The sequence below is a fragment of the Polyodon spathula genome, chromosome 13 (genome assembly GCF_017654505.1).
Source record: "Polyodon spathula isolate WHYD16114869_AA chromosome 13, ASM1765450v1, whole genome shotgun sequence".
NCBI lineage: Eukaryota > Metazoa > Chordata > Actinopteri > Acipenseriformes > Polyodontidae > Polyodon > Polyodon spathula.
The window spans coordinates 28949785-28970166 of NC_054546.1; the positions used below are offsets into that span (position 1 = coordinate 28949785).

Sequence of the window (20382 nt, forward strand, 5' to 3'; positions counted from 1 at the left end):
CAGGTGGTGGCAGGCTTGGCAACACATGACTGGGGAGGCCATAGCAGACCATCACGAGTGCGCTGTGAAAAAAGTCCTCTCCGAGGGGCGTGCGGAGTGCCCCGGGGGGCGAGCGCCAGGGTGACTCCGGATCACTGTGGTGGCTGGAGGGGGCAGCGCGAAAAAGGTCCCCGTGTCAGAATTGCAATACGTTGAGAGGGGGAGGTGGGCTATGAAGTAGGCGCGACATAGGGCGGGGTGTGGAGGGCAAGACCGAAGAAGACCAGTCTGGGGTAGGGCCGGGCGGCGAGACAGGCCGGTGAAAAAACCCGACCGAAGCGGGGTCACACGGCCGTGCACGCGGCTAGAGCCAGAGCCGGGGGGGGGGGGGAAAGGGGACCAAACTGAACACAAGAGGTCAAATGGAGGGGCGGACTAAGGCAGGGAGTCCCCCTATTACTGTTGTGACCACGCGTTCCATCGGGTCAGCGTAGCCCACCCGGCCCCCACTCTCCGACGGGGTGTTACCAGATCTATTCTGTAACGACTCCAGTTGTTTTTTGCGGCGAACGCCCCGTATCTCCGGCCGCAGCCTTCCGTCCTACACGGGTATCCTCTCACTCTCGTCTCCAGCACGGGCCGTCCGTCCTGCAATGTGCCCGGAGCTCTTCCCGTACCGGTACCCCGCCGGGTCCCGTTCGCCCCGATCTTAGTCCAACTCTTCCCTGGACACGCCGATTGCTCCCACGGTGCCTCTCCCGGCGGCTAAAAACCCCGCTCGCCGCTTCCCGGTTTTTCCCCCGCGCTGCTCTGGGCTTTGCTTTCGTCCTTCCCTCTCCTCCTCTCGTCTCCTGGCTTCTGCCTCGGGCCCCCCCTTGCGGTGACCCCCCCGGGTCTGCGGGTAGCCTCTCCACGCTGCGATTAGTATGTCACTGCCCCTGTCCCACGATCGTCCGGGCTTGGCGCGGGTTTTCGGTCCCGTCGTAACGGCCCTTCGGGATGCCGTAAGTCCCCTCTCATTCGCACCTCCGCCCCTGGCCTGACCCGTTTTTCGCCACGCCCTTTAGATTTCTGTGTACCCAAGTCTCCGCCAAACGTTCATCGCATCGCCTCCCCCTGTCGGCGTTTTTTCGTTCCGTCCGTTCTCTAATCTTGTTGCTCGCGGGCGAAAGGCTTTGGTCCCCCTGCCCGCGGGTACTGGCCCCAACTTCTCTCATTCAAAGGTCCCATCTTCGCCTCACCTTCCCATCCGGTCTGTCCACCGTCTCGTATCTTCAGTCCGCCTGCCCCCTCGCCCCTGGCACCCTTCCCCCCCCCCCGGGACCCCCCCTCGCCTCATCCCCCGTTCCCGGTCACGCCCCGCCCCTGTTGGGCCCAGTTCTCTGCCCCCCGTCCTGCCCTCAAGCGCCCCCCACTTTCTTGCACGAACCGTCACCGCCCCTCTGATCCCCCTCCTGCGTCTGCCGGGTCCCTACCCCCTCCCCTTTCCTCGGGGCTGGGCGCGGCTCGGGCCTGTGCGACGGAGTCCCTCCGATTTACCTCCCTTTTGCCTCTCCTTGCCCCCTCCTGTCCTCCCTGTCCCACCCGTCCATAGCCGGCCCCCTTTCATGACCCTTTTCCTTTCGTCACATTCTCTCCCCTCGCTCCCACCCCGCCGTAGCTGCCTCGTACGTCCCCCAGCGCCTCCTGTGCACTTCGCGGAGCCCTTCCCCGAGCCCACGCCCCCCTGATACCCCCCCTTTGTCCACCCCTTCCCCCCCCCTTCGAGGGCATTCGTTCCCCCGTCACGCTCTCGAGCGATACCGGCCGGCTTGACGGCCCCACCCCTGCCCGTACCACCCGGCCCGTGCGCCGGCCCATGCTGGCCCCGACCGCCTGGGGCCCTTGCGCGACTTCCGGCCCACCACCCGCCCTTCACCCCCCCCACTTCCCCTATCACCGGGCTCTTTGGCCAGCGCCTTATCCCTCACCCGTTGTTCATCTCCCCACGCTGCAATTCCCTCCCACCCCACCGTTCCCTCACCTGATTTTGGGGAAGAACAGCCAGCCGGGTTGCGGTGGAGGAGGGCGCGAAGGGGACGCCAAGCACGCGGGGAGCGCGGGGGCAGACGGGCAGAAGAGGGGGGCGGGGCGAAAAGGAAACCGGAGGCGGGAGGCATGACGGTTGGGGGGGGAAAAACACGGCAAGGACCAGGGGGGATCGAGAAGGCGAGGGGGCTCGGACCGCGGGGGGAGAGGCGGGCGGGCGGCGGGAGGGAAAAGATGAAAGCCAGGGCAGGGCCCGCCCCTCGAGTCGGGCGGGACAAAGGAGACACAGTCGAGCGCGCTGGCTGGATATAAGCTCCACGTGAGAACGGGGGAACCAGCCTCGCTCGCTGTCAGCCAGCCTGGTGCCTTCAACCCAGCCTGAGAAACAGGGGGAGAAGAACAATGAAAGGGGAACAGTTGCAAATTCATGGCCTTCATGCATGAAGGAACACAATCCCCTGGTAGGCAAGTACGAGACCTCACTGCCTCTCCTCTGTTCGTGATGCACAGAGCTCTGGAGTACTCTCTTACCGTCACTGGTTTGCTGGTGCACCACAATCACGTCAGCTTTCTCCAGGTTCAGCTCATCCGGTTGGTGTGGCACATAGGAGCGCAGGCACAGCACCTGCAGCAGGTCTAGAACAAGCAAGACAACACTCGCTAAACAACAGAGCGGCGCAAACAATTATATCATTATTTCGTTATTCAAATGGAGCTCGCCACAGAAATCTGGTACCGACAATCAAATGAGGGGCGTGCTGTTGATGAAGCTAATTTACCTTTACAAGTGAAACGACTGTAGAAACAGCTGCTTGGGTTTGTGAAGATTGCTGCTTTTCTCAGTCTCTGTGGAGAACAGTAATGACTTTTGCCTATGGAAAGCTTAATTGGTGTGTGTAGCTCTACTAAATAAGAGCCTTTCTAGTGGGCTGTGGCTGTTGTTCTAAAAACTTTTTAAAAGTTGTCATTTTAATTTTCATAAATGGATATTGTTATTAATTATTCAAAGACTGTAGTCAGATAGACAGATATATCAGGAGTGGAAATAAGACTCCTACTGCATAGCAGTTTCACCTATTGCTGATTTTACAACAAGCTTGTTTAGCCCAGTGTATGGGTAACAAGCTCAGGTGTGTCTTATTAAACTCACAACAAAACCAGGAATGGATTAAACTGCTATCGAATGGGAGTCTAATTTCCATCCCTGTAGATAGATAGTTAGACAGATCACTGACCTTGACAAGATGAAAAGTCAATCTTAGGAGTGGGTGAGAGTGCAGAAAGCCATCGCAGTTTTTCATTCCTGAAAGAAGTGAATCAGATTGAGTCAGTGGGCAGTGTTACAGATATAGTGATATAGATTCAAGTCCAAATCCTAAATCCTGAAACTGCTCAATTTCCAAAACTAGTACTACAGTCTATGGTAGCAACATGAAGCACCACAGCCTGACTTCACAGCAGTTTTCAGATATAGAAGCACATAAGAGTGTTCTGTCAATGTCCACAACACTTAAGTGAGGGAAAACATACAAGAGTTGCTTTTTGAGCAGATTCTAAATACATCTATATTTACACAGTAGATGCATGTCACTGATGGGCAACAACATAAAAATGAATGAAATAACTGACCACATACATTTTTTAATGTGGAAAGATGACCAGACATACAATGTCTGATCATGCTTTGCTAGTGATTGCTATGTGTTAAGAATGCTGCATCCCATGGGCATATGGTAGAAAGTCAGTATGGTTCGACTAATGTCATGAATAGTCAGTTGCTGAAGCTCCTCTGCAGTCTACAGTAACAGCACTCACTGTGTTTGGCTGCGCAGCATGAATGAAGCGGTGGCCCCCTCACTGTTCTCTAGCAGGTGCAGTCTGAAGAGATTCTTCTGAAGAGAGTACAGCTTGATCTGACAGTTCTCAACACGCACACGAGATACAGAGGTGTGATCAAACACTGTGAACCGACTGCCTCTGTAGAGATCAATATCAGTCAGTATACACACAGACAGGCAGTCAGAATACACACAGACAGGAAGAAAGAATACTCACAGACAGGCAGTCAGTATACACACAGATAAGCAGTCACAATACACACAGACAGGAAGTAAGAATACACACAGAAAAGCAGTCACAATACACACAGACAAGCAGTCAGGCAATCAGTATACACACAGACAGGCAGTCACAATACACACAGACAAGCAGTCAGTATACACACAGACAGGCAGTCAGAATACACAGACAGGAAGTAAGAATACTCACAGACAGGCAGTCCGTATACACACAGACAAGCAGTCAGAATACACACAGACAGACAGTTGGAATACATACAGACAAGGAGTCAGAATACACACAGACAGGCAGTCAGTATACACACAGACAATCAGTCAGTATACACACAGACAAGCAGTCAGTATACACACAGATAGGCAGTCAGAATACACAAAGACAGGAAGTAAGAATACACATAGACAGGCAATCAGTATACACACAGACAGGCAGTCACAATACACACAGACAAGCAGTCAGTATACACACAAACAGGCAGTCAGAATACACAGACAGGAAGTAAGAATACTCACAGACAAGCAGTCAGTATACACACAGACAAGCAGTCAGAATACACACAGACAGACAGTTAGAATACATACAGACAAGGAGTCAGAATACTCACAGACAGGCAGTCAGTATACACACAGACAAGCAGTTAGTATACACACAGACAGGTAGTCAGTATACACACAGACAAGCAGTCAGAATACACAGAGACAGGCAGTCAGTATACACACAGGCAGTCAGAATACACACAGACAAGCAGTCAGAATACACAGAGACAGGCAGTCAGTATACACACAGGCAGTCAAAATACACACAGACAAGCAGGCACAATACACACAGATAAACAGTCTGTATACACACATACAGACAGTCAGAATACACACAGACAAGGAGTCAGAATACACACATACAGGCAGTCAGTATACACCAAGCCAGACAGTCAATACACACAGTCAGGCAGTTGGTACACATACTCTTTGCGGTGAGACAGCAGCAGGTAGTCGTTGAAGAGATGCAGGTAGATTTGTCGTTCACTGATCTTCCCTGGCAGCTCCAGCAGTTGAGAGAGCTCTCCCTCCTTCACGAGACGCCGAGACTGAGAGACCAGCGGGAAGATCTAAGGGGGGGGGGGGGGGGGTTGATATTAACCACAGTGTGATACAAACCAAACACATACTCTCAGGAGTTCACATTTACTTCCACTCTACACACAAGCACACACACACACAGTTACAGACAGAGACGCACACACACACACACACACACAGAAACACATACACACACAGAGACAGTCACAGACACACTAACAGACAGATTGGCAGTGAAAGGCCAGCGCGCTCACCCGACACTCAAACTCCACTCTTCCACTGAGAGAGACCAGCTCCTCAATACTCTTCATCTGCCTGATGCTGTTGTTGCTCTCCTGGATCAGCTGAGAGAGATATCAGGGGTTACAGACAGGCAGACAGATACATGATTACACCATGAATGAATGAATGAATGAATGGCCGCTGCACTACCTTGTCCAGTGCTCTCAAAGCTCTCGTTGACTGGTCTTCCTCTTCAGAACCAGGAGTGGTGTTCTTCACAATGTTCTGAGAGAGAGAGAGAGAGAGAGAGAGGGGGGGGGGGAGAAGAGAAGGAGAGAGAGAGTAGAAGGAAGGAGTGAGTGGGAAAAGAGAGAAGGACAGAGACAGAGAGGGGGAAGAGACAGGAAGGAGAGAAAGAGTATAGAAAAGAAAGAGGGAGAAAGAGTAAGAGAGGGAGAGAGTGTTAATTAGTGCTGAGTCAAGCTGCCAGCGTTCCTGCTAGTGCATTCATCAGAAACAGTAACGAGTTCAACAGTATCTGCTTCTTCTCATGTCACCCAAAGATTACAATGATTATAGAGCGCAACAATAATAGGCTTCCCCACTTTCAGAAGCAATGTTTGCTGCAATTGGGACAACATGGGATACAGCAAAGGTAACAGCCACAGCAAATGCTATTCTAGGCTTTAAATTGTGCCTGTTGAATTGATAGTAATTTAGAGACGGAGAAAAGGAGGTGGAACAGAATTATTTAGAAAGACTAAAAGTCTGACATTCAGACATTAAAAAAGACTTGTTTGTCATTGAATTGATTCAGGTTCTTTTAGTATTTCTAAATGTAGCACTAGTGAGTGTTTAATAGTTACAAGTGTAACGGGCTTAGGTGGTACTGCCTGGTTTCACCTCATAGGGACAAATCAAGGAAATATAGTATTCACAGGTACAGTACCTGAACCAGCAGTTTGAGTCGGGTGATCCTCTGGAATGGCAGGACCAGAAATGACCTCAGAGGAAGTCTTTGACACACCGGGTCCTTTTCCAGTTTCTCTACGATTGACTGAAACTGGTGATTTGTTTCCCTGCAGAAAGAAACATGTAGAGCTGTGTTTACAAAGGCCTATACACAACAAAACAATAAAAATCTGTGACTCCTACAAAAACAAAAACAAAACCAAAATGTGACTCCTACACAACCAACAGCAAACCCAAACTATGACTCCTACAAAACAGCATCAAACCCAAACTGTGACTGCTACAAAACCAGAATCAAACCCAAACTGTAACTCCTACAAAACAGCATCAAACCCAGACTGTGACTCCTACAAAACCAGAATCAAACCCAAACTGTGACTCCTACAAAACAGCATCAAACCTGAACTGTGACTGCTACAAAACAGCATCAAACCCAAACTGTGACTGATACAAAATCAGCATCAAACCCAAACTGTGACTCTTACAAAACCAGAATCAAACCCAAACTGTGACTCCTACAAAACAGCATCAAACCCAAACTGTGACTCCTACAAAACCAGAATCAAACCCAAAATGTGACTCCTACAAAACCAGCATGAAACCCAAATTGATCTCTTTACACTAGAGAGTTTGTAGCTTCAAATTACACTTGAAAGTGACAAAGTGTTCGGGAATGTTTAAATTCTCAGCAACATCTTTCTTTTTCTTGTATGGTGGTGCATCGCTTTCAACACCTCCACTTTTTTTCTGCAAGGTATTGATACATGAGCACTATGGCAGAAATTGTGTCTATGCAACTCGAAATCATAGGATCAGTAGTCCCAAAACAGCACTAAAACACAGTACATTGGTGCAAATCTAGATGGAATTTAATACATCTCCTGAGAATGTACTGTACTGATATAATGATTTCACTATGAGTTCAGGAGCTGCTTTTCAATCTGTAACGATCCTTTACTAACTGGCTCCTGTACCTTTGTGCAGCGTGTATATTCTGTGCCACCTACTGGCTTATTGAATATCTCTCAAGTGTTAGGAGAGCTGTGCAGATGTGCCTCAGATGTACTCAAAGTACTGTGGGCTGACTAGAGGGCTAAATAACAGAAGCACCCGACTCTGTGACATGACTACTAAAGTAAATGTGCTATGTGCTTGTCCAAGCAATCCATGTCTAAACTCTCTATACTGCCTTCCAGACTGGATTATCATCCAACCAGCCTGCCCAGCTTTACAAATTCCTATGACCTATAATTTAGGATAGATGAGTCAAAGCGCCTTTATTTTAGTAAGTGCCATCTAGTGAACAACAGTGCACCGTGTGAAGACTTGTTTCCAGGGTGGTGTGTAGGGCAAGGTTGGTTTGCTAGCCCTCTCATACTCACATGAGTCTCTGGAATATCTTCTCTTGGTAGGACTGGTTAGTCAGGTAGGGAACATATACTCGCTGGAAACTGGCGCAGTGCTTCAGCACAATGTCACAGACATCGAACAGCAGGATCTCACTCTCCACTCTCTCCTCCAGATCAGCAAGGAACCTGGATAAATGAGTGTCACAGAGACGGCTGAAATGGGCGGCATCAGAACCAGGAAAGCAATGCAATACACAAACACAGTACAGATGTGAAATGATGATGGCGCTTGCTTGTGCCGGTTTATTGAAAAATAAAAGGGTTGAACAAACAAACAGAAACACAGGACATGGCACACGTCAACAAAACAAAAAGACAGACAAAATGGACTAGACAGACAAACACGGTGAGCTTCTATTTAATGATTACTTTTGTTATTATTTCTACCTCCGTCTCTTATCCCGTTCTCCACTCATTGAACACCCAACCCCGAGTGGGTGAAAACATGCTGCTTTTATGCAGCTGTACCAAGACTCGATTGCTAATCAATCATTCAATTGGAGTTTCGGTACAACTGCACGTGAATTAATAAAGTGCAAATCCCCGTGCTCACATATTACGTTTTACTTGCACGTGAAGTGCTGTGCAATCCTTATGCCTAAATACAAATATACATTTTAAACACTCGTGTTACACAGACCCGTTTATATCCCGTGTACCAATGACTATACACCAACATTAACACACAACATATAACAGAAAATATACACAGGGGCGGGCACTTCGTCACAATGAGACACAGCGTCATGCAGACTGACAGACAGAATGCAGGCAGACAGACAGACAGACAGGTACACAGAGACACAGACAGAGACAGATAGATTGACAGAGAGACAAAGGAATACAAGCAGAAAGGCAGTCAGACAAACTGATAGACAAAGGTACACAGAGACACAGACAGAGACAGATAGATTGACAGACAGACAAAGGAATACAAGCAGAAAGGCAGTCAGACAAACTGATAGACAAAGGAATGCAGGCAGACAGACAGGCAGGCAAGCAGACATGCAGGCAGACAGAAGAATCCAGGAAGGCAGGCATGCAGGCAGGCAGACAGACAGAGATAGACAGGCAGGCAGGCAGAGAGACCTCTGGAATGCCCTATGAACTCAGTTTACCTGCGGCTGACCTCTCTAACCTCAGCCAGCCTTGAGAAGAGCCAGGTCTTGTCCTGTAAGCTCAGCAGCGCACCCAGCTGGCGGGAGTTCTGGAAGTGATCAACGGCGATGTCCAGACTGCGCAGGTACGAGGCTTCCGAGGTGACCAGCTCAAACTTCACCTGTGGGGCCACACACAAATACAACTACAGTCTTAGACACCAGTCCTCTCAGACATGGCTGTGCGTGGGACACTGTCGGCAAGCTTTAAAAATGACCTAAAGTTGAGGCTTCCTCCTGGCGCCAGCATTGCTGCTTGGGGTGCCACGGTTTTGATCAGGATCCGCAGGGAAATCATATGTAGCTTCATACTGTTGTCATTCTCTAAGCTCTCAGCTCCCCCGTCAAACACAGTTTAAAAACTACACCTCCCACAAACCCAGAGTGCAGATAACCTCTTGCTATCAATAACCTCTCTGCTGAACATCACTCAGGTAGCTGTACTTCTCTCACTATCTGTCTCTATTTCTCCTCCTGTAGATTCCTGCTACCCATGAGACTCTGCTCTTCTTCTAACACAGTTTAAAAACTACACTACTCACAATCCCGTATTGCAGACCCCATGTCCGTGATACCCTCTGCTGAACAGCACTCTGGGAGCTGCAGTTCTAACTCTCTCACCTCCTGCAGCTTTCTGCTCTTGTCACTGAGTTGCTGCAGCTCTCTGCTCTCCCTCACCCCCGGCAGCTCCTGCCACAGTAAGTGAGTGGAGTTCAAGGAGAGGGAGAAGCGCTGAGATGTGGAAGGGGGCAGCGGGAGGGTCTGGGACTGTTTTCGGAAAACAGGGGGGCTGCTGTCCTCAGTGAGGGTGTCTAAGCGAGCGTGTCGAAGGATCTCTCTGTCCAGAGCGACAGCACACATGAGGACCATCTCGACTCTCAGACAGTGAGAGAGAGAGAGAGAGAGAGAGAGAGAGAGAGAGAGAGAGAGAGAGAGAGAGAGAGAGAGAGAGGGTTATTTAATTTACATATTCAAAGCCAGAGAAAGAAGTGTGAGAGGGAGGCACTTCATAAAGTAATTGAAATAAAAGATAGCTTCGGACTCTGATTTCACACTCACAAGCTTGAACAACAGTGCAGTTCCTTCGCTCCATATTATTCATCACGTCTTCTATATTAATGCACCTAAAAAAAGAAAATTACATTTTTTGTACTGATCAATGTTACAATGAGGTGGGTTACAGCTTCAGAAATCTTTGAGAACAGCTGTCTTACTCTGTAATTTTAGCCCAACTCTTTCTCACATAGCTTTCATCGTCCTCTGAAAAACAAGATAAAAAAGAGGTTAGCAGTCTTGCTACATCTCTCTCATCTCCTTTCCCCTATTCCCCCTCTCCTTTCCTTTTTTCCTCTACTCTCTCCCTTCTCTCTGCCCTCTCCATCCTACCCTCCCTCTTTGCCCCTCCCCTTTCTCCCCTCTCCCTTTCACTCCCTCTCCTCTGCCACCTTTCCTCTTCCTCCTTTATCATCTATTTCCTTTCTTTTCTCTCTCTACTCCCTCCCCTCTCCCTCTTCTCTCTTCTCCCACATCCCCTTCCTCTTTCCCCTTTCTCTCCTCTCTTTCCCCTCACCTGGCAAGCTGGATATTGATTTCTCAGCCCTCCTTATTCCTTTCCTCCTAGCCCTGGCTTTGGTTCCCAGTTCTTTAAAGCTCTCTGCCTCTTCGCGCCTCAGTCCCAAGTTCCTAAGAGTACTGGTTTTGCCCGCCCAGCTGATGGCTTTGTTCAGGGGTGTTCTGGGGGACCCTGATCCTTGCTGTGGGGTTGGGGGGCTGTGAAGAGTTTGGGGAGCCCCTTCATCCTCTTTGTCTATAAAACACATAGAAATGCACTTAAAGTAAATAAATAAATGCATATACTTTCTAATGCCATGTACATCCATTCACTATATATTGTAGGTATAGTTTTGATAGAAATCTATGTTTTAGAAAACACTTATTTTCATTTTAAAACACTTGGTTCAAAACCTAGTTAAATCTCTGTTTGCCTTGCATTCTGATTTTCTTGCACTTTCTTGGTCCTACCCCCTGCATGCAGGGCCTTCATTCCTATCAGTAACAATCCAGCTGCTTCCCCTAATGACTGACACTCTTTACAGCTGGTAAGATGCTAAAATACCCAAGAGAAATTTCCTCCAAAGTGATGGAGTAATGCATTTCACTGAGCACTTTCTGTCATGTAGTGATTTAAAGAAATAAATCCACGTTTGCGATGACAGGAATGTTTCTTTCAACACTGTACCTTTGAAACATAGTGAATGGAAGAGCACAACAGATTTCTGAAATTACATTGTTAAAGCCAAACCCCACCTAATATTAGTAAGTTTGAATGGACTCAACCAAAGTGGTCCTGGTTCAAATTAAGCTTTGTGTAAGCTATATTGTTCCAAACTAAGTACAATGTTACCATGATCTTTATGGCTAAGTCCACCAGCATCCCACAATCCCTTGTCAGCAGAACCAATGGCAGTCATCCCATCTTTAAGAACTCTAAAACTTAACTTACCACCATCTCTGTGTCCCTTTTTGACAGAGTCAGAATTAGGAGAACCGTCATTTTGGGAAGGAAATCCATTGTTGCCATTTCCTTGAATTGTCTGACCTATTCCACCATTGGCACTTCTTAGCTCGCTTCGGTCCTCTTGAGAAGAAATTGCAATACTCCCCCTTTGCGTTTCGCTAGGTCCTCCAGCTTCCCACAATCCCTCAGTAGCACAGTGATGTTTGCCCTGTTGGGTGACTTGAGTTTCAAGGTCTGAAACTGCCTCTGATTTTGAAGTGTTGAGTTCAGAAATTTCTGTAGGAATTTCAGTCAAGTCCTCCATGACATGTCTGTCACAGTCCCATAATTCCTGGGGGTCTGAGGTGGAATGCCACTCTGGGATTATATTCCCCTCTATTGCATTTTGTCTCTGTAGTTCTGATTGTGAGGAAAGGGGACAGGCATCTTTCTCGCCACCCGAATTCGATGACTGACTGGCATCTCCTTGTACAAAAACGAGATGATTAAATAAGTACATTTCTAACCTTCACCAGAGCCCATAATATATCTTGCTGCCTGTTACTGTTTGAAGAGAGCTGCCTTGTGTTATGGCTAACTCTTAAAATTATAACCCCAGTAAATATATATAGGGTGTCCAACAATGCAGGCATCATAGGTAGACTCTCTCCGTTTCTTTCAGATTTAAAATGTCTTTCAGCAAAGAGAAATGAATTTACTGGATGCAACTTATGCATGGAAAATAAGGGTCATCGTTCTGTGAACATACTGATTAATAAATGATAGGGGTGTGCTGATACGCGTAACTGCCTTTAAGAAATATTTACCAGCAGATACTGTGTTGTGTTGTTTAAAAAACAAGAAAAGCTGTCCTTCCCTCACCTTTACAACTGAGTACCAATCAATGGCAATTAACTTGCCCTCTCATCCGGGGAGCTGACATGTTTACTGCCATACTGCTGTACCACAGCCTTATTACGTAAAGACGAGGGAAGAGCAGCTGTTCCTGTTCTGAAATCAATAATGAATGCATTTATTTCATATCTGCAAAGTAGGAGCATCAGCACACCCCTAGTATATGATACTGCCTGTAATGCCTGACCAACAGGGCACCTTGTAGACATAGTGAGTCATGTTGCTATAAAACAACACTTAAAAGCCAACAAAACCACTAGGGATTTTATTATCCTGACTGCAATATATCTATATCCTGCCTTTACAAATGCTCTGACTGAAGTTGCTAGAAGTATGAAAATAACATATATATTTAAAAAAGAAAATAGCTGCTCTGAATACAAGATAATCATCCCATTTTCAAATGCAAAAGTTTTACTGTACCATAGCCACAGGACATGTGCATATTTATGCAACATACTTACTTCTATATTTTGAAAACATTAAATTATACAAAATGCCGGGTTATAGAGGGGCTGAATTAGACATGTTTTAATGTACCTATATTCCTGTGTACAATTTCTAAAAAAGACAATGATTAAATAAAAATAAAATTTCACACTTACTCTCACTGTGTATCTCCTCCAGCCTCTTATCCAATTTCTCTTTGTCCTGAGTAAGGGTCTCTTTTTCTGTCTCTGTCTCAGATACCAGCTTTTGATGTCTAATTCCACAGTAGACATTTGTTTTGGCTGCCTCATACTCACTCACATCTAGAGACTTCTGCCTGTCTTGCAATTCCTCTTTATCAACACTAGATGTCGATGTCAGTTTCTGTGTTTCCTCCTGAGGCTGTAATTCAGGCAATTGTTGACCAATCACATAGTAGACCTGGACTTGGGGTCTTCTTATTTTAAATGCAACGCCTGTATTGGCACCAGCCACGTCTGTCATCGATTCAGCAGCTTGGGAGCCACTATGGGCATCTTTGGTGCTGCTAGAAAGTCTTGAATCATTTTGTACGTCTTTTTCATCTATTTTGGATTCTTCCTTCCTCATATCAGTTTCTTTGGCACTGTTTAAAGATTGGGAACTAAATAGAGTGATGAAATCATGATTGTCGTTGGAGCCTTCACAAGCTTCAGAGTGATAAGAAAACCGTCTGCCCTGGTCATCTTCTTCACGAGACTCTTCTTTGAACTCAGCTTGCGCTTTCCTTGCACCAGGTTGAGAATTAACTAGACTAATTGAATCTTCTTTAACGTCTTCACTGAAGCGTTTGAAATCTTCTCGAGAATACTTTCTTTGTTTGGAATGAATTTTAGATTCCACCTCTTGTCCTAGGGCTTTGTTTTCCAAATGGCAGTTCTCTATGCTCATGGATTTGCAGGATAGCCCAGTGGTTTCCCTTGGAACCTGTTCAGGGAGGCTCCTAGATTTTCCCAATGGAGTGTCTTCCCGGGATCTCTTTTGATCTTTGAAAGGGAAAGAGAAATTCAAGTCCTCTGAAATGTCTCTGGACGTGTTATGATCATACTCTCTGGAACAGCTATAGATGCCTGAATCTTTCTTGAGAGCTACCTCATCGGATGACCTGTCCATGTCTAGTTCCCTTTTAGTGTGCTCCTCCTCATGAGATGGTAGATTTCTCTGCTCGGCAAAAAACATTCTTAATTGCCCATCTGTAAAAGACAGGTCTTCATCTGTAAAGACAGAAGAGTTGCTTGGACTGTGGCCTTCAGGAGTTTGTCCAAACTGTTGTCTAATCTGAAGTCCATCTTCTCCAAAGAAAAAAGAATCTTCGAGTACTGAAGATCTTTTTCTCCCCTTCTCCTTCGACTTCGTCTTGGATGCAGAAAAGCATTCTCTTTTTTTGAGCAATATGTCTTTACTGTCACACCTACTGAGATAATCATTGTTGTCTTCTCCCTCAGAGCTCCTATCCTCACTTGCTAATGATTTGGTAGCAGATATTTCACTTTGACAAACTTCTGTATGAGGATGTTCACTTGTTCTTACAAGTTCATCTCCTGTTATTTTAGATACTAGTCCATCTTGTTTTATTGAAAACTTTTCCTCACTAAAGCCCCTGTCATCCATTTCTAATTGTCCAGTAGCACAAATCTCACTTGTACCAACATCCCGGTATGTGTCTCGTGTCCTTGATGAGACTGGTAGTCCAGGCCTGGCTTTTATTAAAAGCTCATCCTCACTTGAACAAGGTGGAGATGATTTATTCTGGACAGACTTCTGTCCACACTGTCCACTGCAGGGAGAAGACAGAGGACCACAATCAGAGACAAACTCCTGGTCCTTGACTTCCTGTTGAAGGGCACACATGGATCCTGTGCTTTCTGCATCACCTTTGGAATACATCATCCTTCCACTTTCTTCTTTAGAGTCTGTCCTTAAATTTGCTGTTTCTACAGATCTATCAGAAGCTGGTTCTTGATCCTTGCATTCACTGTCTAGTTCATCACACACTGTCTCTGTAGATTGTTTCTCCCTCTTCTCCTGGTCAACTGATCTTCTTCCCTGCTTTTTGGGGGGACTCTTCGTTGATACTGTGTCTTTTGACACTGGAGATGTTGCAATAGAAGAAAGTGCCTCCTCATCTGTTAGTGACAGTGGGGAGTTCTCTCTGGTACATACATCCACAGGAGGAAAATCAAAACTTCGAAAGTCTTCCTGGTTCTTTAAGCTGCCTTGCAGTTGTTCTTTGTGAAAGTTTGGTTCTGTTGTGTGTTTATCAGATAAACCGTCCTCCTCTACAGCAAGGCTGGTCTCCAAATCGCTGTCTGGTTTTGAATGTCTAGCTTCATCAGGACCAGCGTCACTCCCTTGGTCTTCAGAAGAACACAGTTTTCCTTCCCCTCCACTTTCTAGGGAACTTGTAAGAGTTGATTCTCTTTCAAGACAGTTTTGCAAACTGACATCCTTCAATCTTTCGCCGTCGTCTTCAGATGATGACTTCCCCCTCCTTTCTGTTGCAGTTTCATCTGATCCTTCTACAGTCAGTAAGGAATCAGATTGATTTCTTCTGGCTTCATTTTGCTCATCTGTCCTTCCAATATCAGGAATTCCGGTACTGTCGATTTGTTTCAAACAGGGTTCTCCAGTTTTTGGATCCTGGTGCATTCTGCTTTCCCCCATCTCTATAACCTGAGAAGACTTTGGTTGTGCAAGTGAATTTCCATGAGAAATTAGATTTGGTCTTTCACTAACAGACAGGTTTTCAATCTCTGTAAGAGTCTTTAAAAAAGAACATTCTTTATTTTCATCAGCAGTAGAAGAACTACTGTCTTTAATTCCAGGACTCAAATCAGTCTCTGTACTGTTAGGCATTGTGTGCTGTTTTTGAACTCCGGAAATACTTTCATCTATTTGATGAACCCTTAGACTTGTGTTACTACCCTGCCCATCAAATGAACACATGCTCAATTCTTTCTCTGTGGGGTCTTTTTCAGAATTTACTGAAGACCAGTTTTGTTCTTTTTTGTCCCCAGGATCATTTTCCTTGTCCAATATTGTGCAGGACCTATTTATAATTGAAAAACTGAAGCTCTCTTCTCTCCCTGATGTTTTCAAGGGATCTCCAATTTCTCCTGATATCTCGGTATACCTCCTTTCTGTATCCTCCATGTCTCTTTTTAAATCACCTGGTGAAATAGATTCGGCCCAGGTTGTGTCTGGACTTTCTTGAAGTCCTGAACTCAAAGCTGAGGATGGCGTGGTTTCTTTGAAGGCGGGGTTTAGCTCTCCTGGCTTCTCCCCCTCGTCTGTTGATCCGACCCCTGAAGTCACCCCTTGACCAATAGGGCTTTGCGTGACTTCCTCAGCCCTCTCATTACTGGCTGGAAGGAGCCTATTCTGTTCGATAGGCTCCATAGCAACATGCTGTGTTGTTGCCTGAAATAAAACAGACAAATAAATTACAAACAATTTTACATATGATAATAAATATCCAATATAGCCTCTGTAATATGCAATCTGTAACATATAGCCTCTGTAACACACACTGAGACAAATAAAGAAAATATATAAGAACATAAGAAATATTTGAGAATGAAAACAGGCTGTTTGGCTGCAGCTGCATGTCCCTCTTGTCTCTCTCTCCCCTTTTCTTTCCTTTCCCCCTCTTTCTTCCTAAAGCGTCCTTTCTCTCTTTCACTCTCTCTCCCTCACTCTACCCCCTTTGTTGCTGTCCCTTGCTTCCTCCCCTTCTCTCCCTCTCACTCCCGCTACCCAAATCTCTCTCCCTCTCTCCCTCTCCCTAACCCTTTCCTCTTTGTTACTTTAGAATATACTACTTTATGTGTTTATGGATTAATACCCTAATATTGATAGTCTAAATAAATGCAAATTGTCTGTACCACCATTAATCATAACTGAATAAGCAGTTCTCTTGATATAAGATAACGCATGTTAATACAAATATATTTTAGTTATATATCTATTATTTGTAAAATCCCTGTACACGTTTACATGTATGGTCAATATATTAATACAATTTACTAATGCATTTAAAATGCACTTACAATTACAAGACCCTAATACCTGCTGCACAGGGAGAGTGAATCTACAGTGTATGAGTGTCAGGATGTGTTATCCTAATCCCTGCTGCACAGAGAGAGTAAATCTACAGTGTGGGTATGTCAGGATGTGGGGTGAGAAAAAATGTAAATAAAGCTAAACAGAATACACAGAACATGTTTTAAAAGAAGGCTTAACTTCAGTGTACACTATATATGAAAAAAAAATCAAAAGAGGTCTGCTTTACCATACCTCTGTCGGTTAAAACATAATTGATTGATTAATTTTACGGTATCAAAAAAAGGCAAAAAAGCAACTGGAAGACATACCCAATATTTCACAAAATCTTAGAATTAAGTTTTAAAAAAAAAGAGTGCAACTTGCAACATTTGCTCATAGGTGCTTTCCTTTCAAGGCAGTACTGCAAGTTTATCGTATCATCTTAAGCCCCTTTCACACTGGCATGTTTTACCCAGGGCAGAACCTACCTGGGCAGGACTCGGTGTCATGCAGGTTGGGTACGAGATTTCACACTGCTTTTGATAAAGCAGGGTTGACTTGGGTGACAGACGCAAGTGTACAACATGCATATCAATGCCCAGGAAGCAGCTTGTTACTGAATCTTCCATCCAAGCTTCTCTGGATTGAACCATCCGGCCAAATGTTGATTTGAGCAAATGTTTCTATATCCCTGCTGCAATCTGGCTAACCCAGATCCGACCCAGGTATGTGGTTTCACACTAAGCAGAATTGTGACCCGGGCAGCCAAGACCCAGGTCCGGATCTGGGTAAGAGTGTCGATGTAAAAGGGGCTTTAGTTGCAAGTAAGTTGATTATTGAACAGCCATATCATACTTTTTCTTCAATCAACTGAAATAAAATAGCACTCAATAAATGATATTTCTCTAAATAAAATAGCACTGAGTAAGTTACCTTTGTTAGTCTGAAAGTAAATATTTGTTTATTAAACATTATGAAACATTTGCAGTAAATAGCATTAGCTAATACTTTGTATTACTTGTATTATTTCTTTCAATAAAATTCAATATCGCCAGCAAACAGGTGTAATTAATCGATTAATCACTTGTATATCAATGATGATTTATCGATCAAAAGAAAATGTCAAGATTAAAATCCCTATTAAATATATTACAAATATACCTTCAATATTGTTGAAATATTTGGTTTTACAGTATATACAATATATTTTGATAATCCAGAACTATTCAACACTCAATAGACTACATTTATAAATACTAAAGCCAAGTTAATAACATAACAGTTTAGGCCAAAACGTTTGTCATTTAATGTATTTAGTTTTTTTTAGTATTTCTAAATATATTTAAGTAATGAGACCCCAAGATCTGAGGATATAAACAGACGCCTGTCCATCTGTCTTAACATATATGTGTTTGTCTGTCTGTCACATTTACACTTTTACAACTGGTGACACACTTTTATGAAATTGTGATGGAACTTGATAAGGGAATTCTTCAGAATACCATAGTAAATTTGCATGGTAATAATTTACCATCATTTGCCATGTTTTTAAATCTGACTTACCATACTTCTATGAACTTTACAATGCTTATTTATGCTTTACCATGCTTTCACTATGCTTTATTACACTTTGCTGTGCTTTTACAATGGAAACTTTTATAAGGGATAGTTTACCACAGTTTATTTTTTTAACATACGTAACCATACCTCTCTGGACTTTACAATGCTGACACATTATCCTTGCACCACCACACTACTATTATGTCATAGCAGATACAAATGGTCTTAATCTTATCGTATATTGTATTCTAGCAATATGTACACTTACTGTAAACTACACTGTATTTAAATATTGTTCTTGCACTGTAATCTTGTATTGCCCTGTAACACCCAAAAATCGACTTGGATAAAGGTGTCTGCCAAATAAACTATTAAAAAAAAAAGCTTTACCTTGCTTTATTACACTTTGCTATGCTTTTACTATGGGAACTTTTATCAGGGTCATTTTACCATGTTTATTTATTTATTTTTAATATGCTTTACCATACCTCTCTGTCTCTGTGGTTTACAATGCTTGGCTATCCTTACCCAGGCTTTCACTATGCTTTTTTACACTTTTCATAAGGGATATATGGCTGTCTGTCTTTATAGAACACTTTTTTTTTCTATATCCAGAGAATCACTTCTGATGCATTATGATTAATCTTGTTAAACACATTCTTTAGCACAAGTTTTGATAGTATAAGAATCTGGGGGTGGAAAGAAGTGTCTGCCGTTCCATCAGTTGAATGTCCATAAAAGTCTTCCCTCCCCTTCTCTCAACCCCCATCTCCCTACAAACACTTAAATTGCTCGTCAAAGCACTTCATTAATGATTACACAGGCAAAGGCCCAAACAAGCAAAGGCCAACTCCAGAGGAAAAAAAAAAAAAAAAAAAAAAAAAACGTGCTTACCTGAGATTTGTGTCCAACCCTGTCTCGCTCTGCTTTAGAAAATGTCCTCAGTTTTAAATTATTTTTACCAGGTGCACAATATATTTGAATATTCTGAAGTGTGTTATCGTGAGCTACGGATGGTGAAAAGTTAACATTACTGTGTGTTTAAGGAGGTCGGTGAGTGTTTCTTTCCTCTCCTCTTTCTTTCTCTCTCTCTCTCTCTCTCTCTCTCACCTACATTCTTTTGGTCAGGTGCATACAGGAAACCTGGCTTCTGATTGGCTGATGCTCAATGGAATTGCAGGGAATGAGTCAGAAGCAGGTCATAACTTGAGCAGACACACCCACGTCTGATATTATCAGAAAGAAGGAGAAAGAGAAGGAGAGGTAGAGAGTGTTTCAAAAATAAGACATCACTGTCTCCTGTCTTTATCCCTTACTTAGAATAATGCATATCCCCGAGACAGGCATATATTAGAGTTTGCCCTTATAAAAGTTTACCACAAAACAAGTTTTCCCATGTTTTTCCCATGGTTCTACAAGCATTTACCACAGCTTAACCTGTTTAGCCAGGAATTTTAGTATGCTTTACCATACCTCTGTTCTTTACAATACCCATTCCACACGGTTGCTATGCTGAGGCGCTAGGGAGGCCTCAAATAGGTTGATCCCTAGAGCCAGCATGACACATTACCCATCAACACCGGGCCAACAGCAAATCCACGTTACCTGAAGGCAGAAAAGCACCGAACGGTCATATATTACAGTGAAGCTGCGTCTTCCTTGGTCCCCACCACTAATATCTAATTCTATCTTGATGAGTCCAATATTAGTATAAGGTGAACAACAGCTACTATAATGCAATGCAAATCATCCATTCTTTAACCAGGAATAAACCCACTAAGGCTCAGGCCTCTTACAAGGGTGTCCTGGCAAGACGACCAGTAAAAGGCATCAGTAATCTCACATCATTAAGAACAACCCCTCTCTAAAAGACAATGCCATACATTCCGTCTGGGGTCAGAAACATCCCATTTGGGAGATGTCTTGCTCATTTAAATATTAGCATATGGTTAAAGAGATGATTATCTATTCAGAGATAC

The 20382-nt window shown here is 44.4% G+C and overlaps 1 protein-coding gene across 1 annotated transcript; it reads right to left on the reverse strand.

Annotated features, from left to right (window-relative positions):
- Nucleotides 1–688: 688 nt before the first annotated feature.
- LOC121325301 lies at nt 689–19508 on the reverse strand. Its single transcript, XM_041267736.1, has 18 exons — nt 19298–19508; nt 12937–16219; nt 11423–11902; nt 10490–10726; nt 10134–10179; nt 9979–10043; nt 9541–9794; nt 8881–9041; nt 7736–7888; nt 6331–6460; nt 5592–5666; nt 5414–5503; nt 5046–5188; nt 3823–3984; nt 3243–3310; nt 2539–2643; nt 2003–2385; nt 689–1018 (listed from the first exon to the last, which is right to left on the reverse strand). Exons 2-18 carry the CDS (start codon nt 16196–16198, stop codon nt 689–691), a joined length of 6144 nt encoding a protein of 2047 aa, XP_041123670.1. The 5' UTR covers nt 16199–16219; nt 19298–19508.
- Between the last annotated feature and the right edge of the window lie 874 nt (nt 19509–20382).

Bases quoted from the DNA above. Each gene is read 5' to 3' on its own strand.
- LOC121325301 (XM_041267736.1), bottom strand. From the start codon at position 16,198: ATGGAGCCTATCGAACAGAATAGGCTCCTTCCAGCCAGTAATGAGAGG. The intron at 10,727-11,422 runs GTAAGTTAAGTT...TGTGTTTTATAG, and splicing joins AAAGGGACACAGAGATGGTG to ACAAAGAGGATGAAGGGGCT. The intron at 5,667-6,330 runs GTACTGTACCTG...TCTCTCTCTCAG, and splicing joins GACTCAAACTGCTGGTTCAG to AACATTGTGAAGAACACCAC.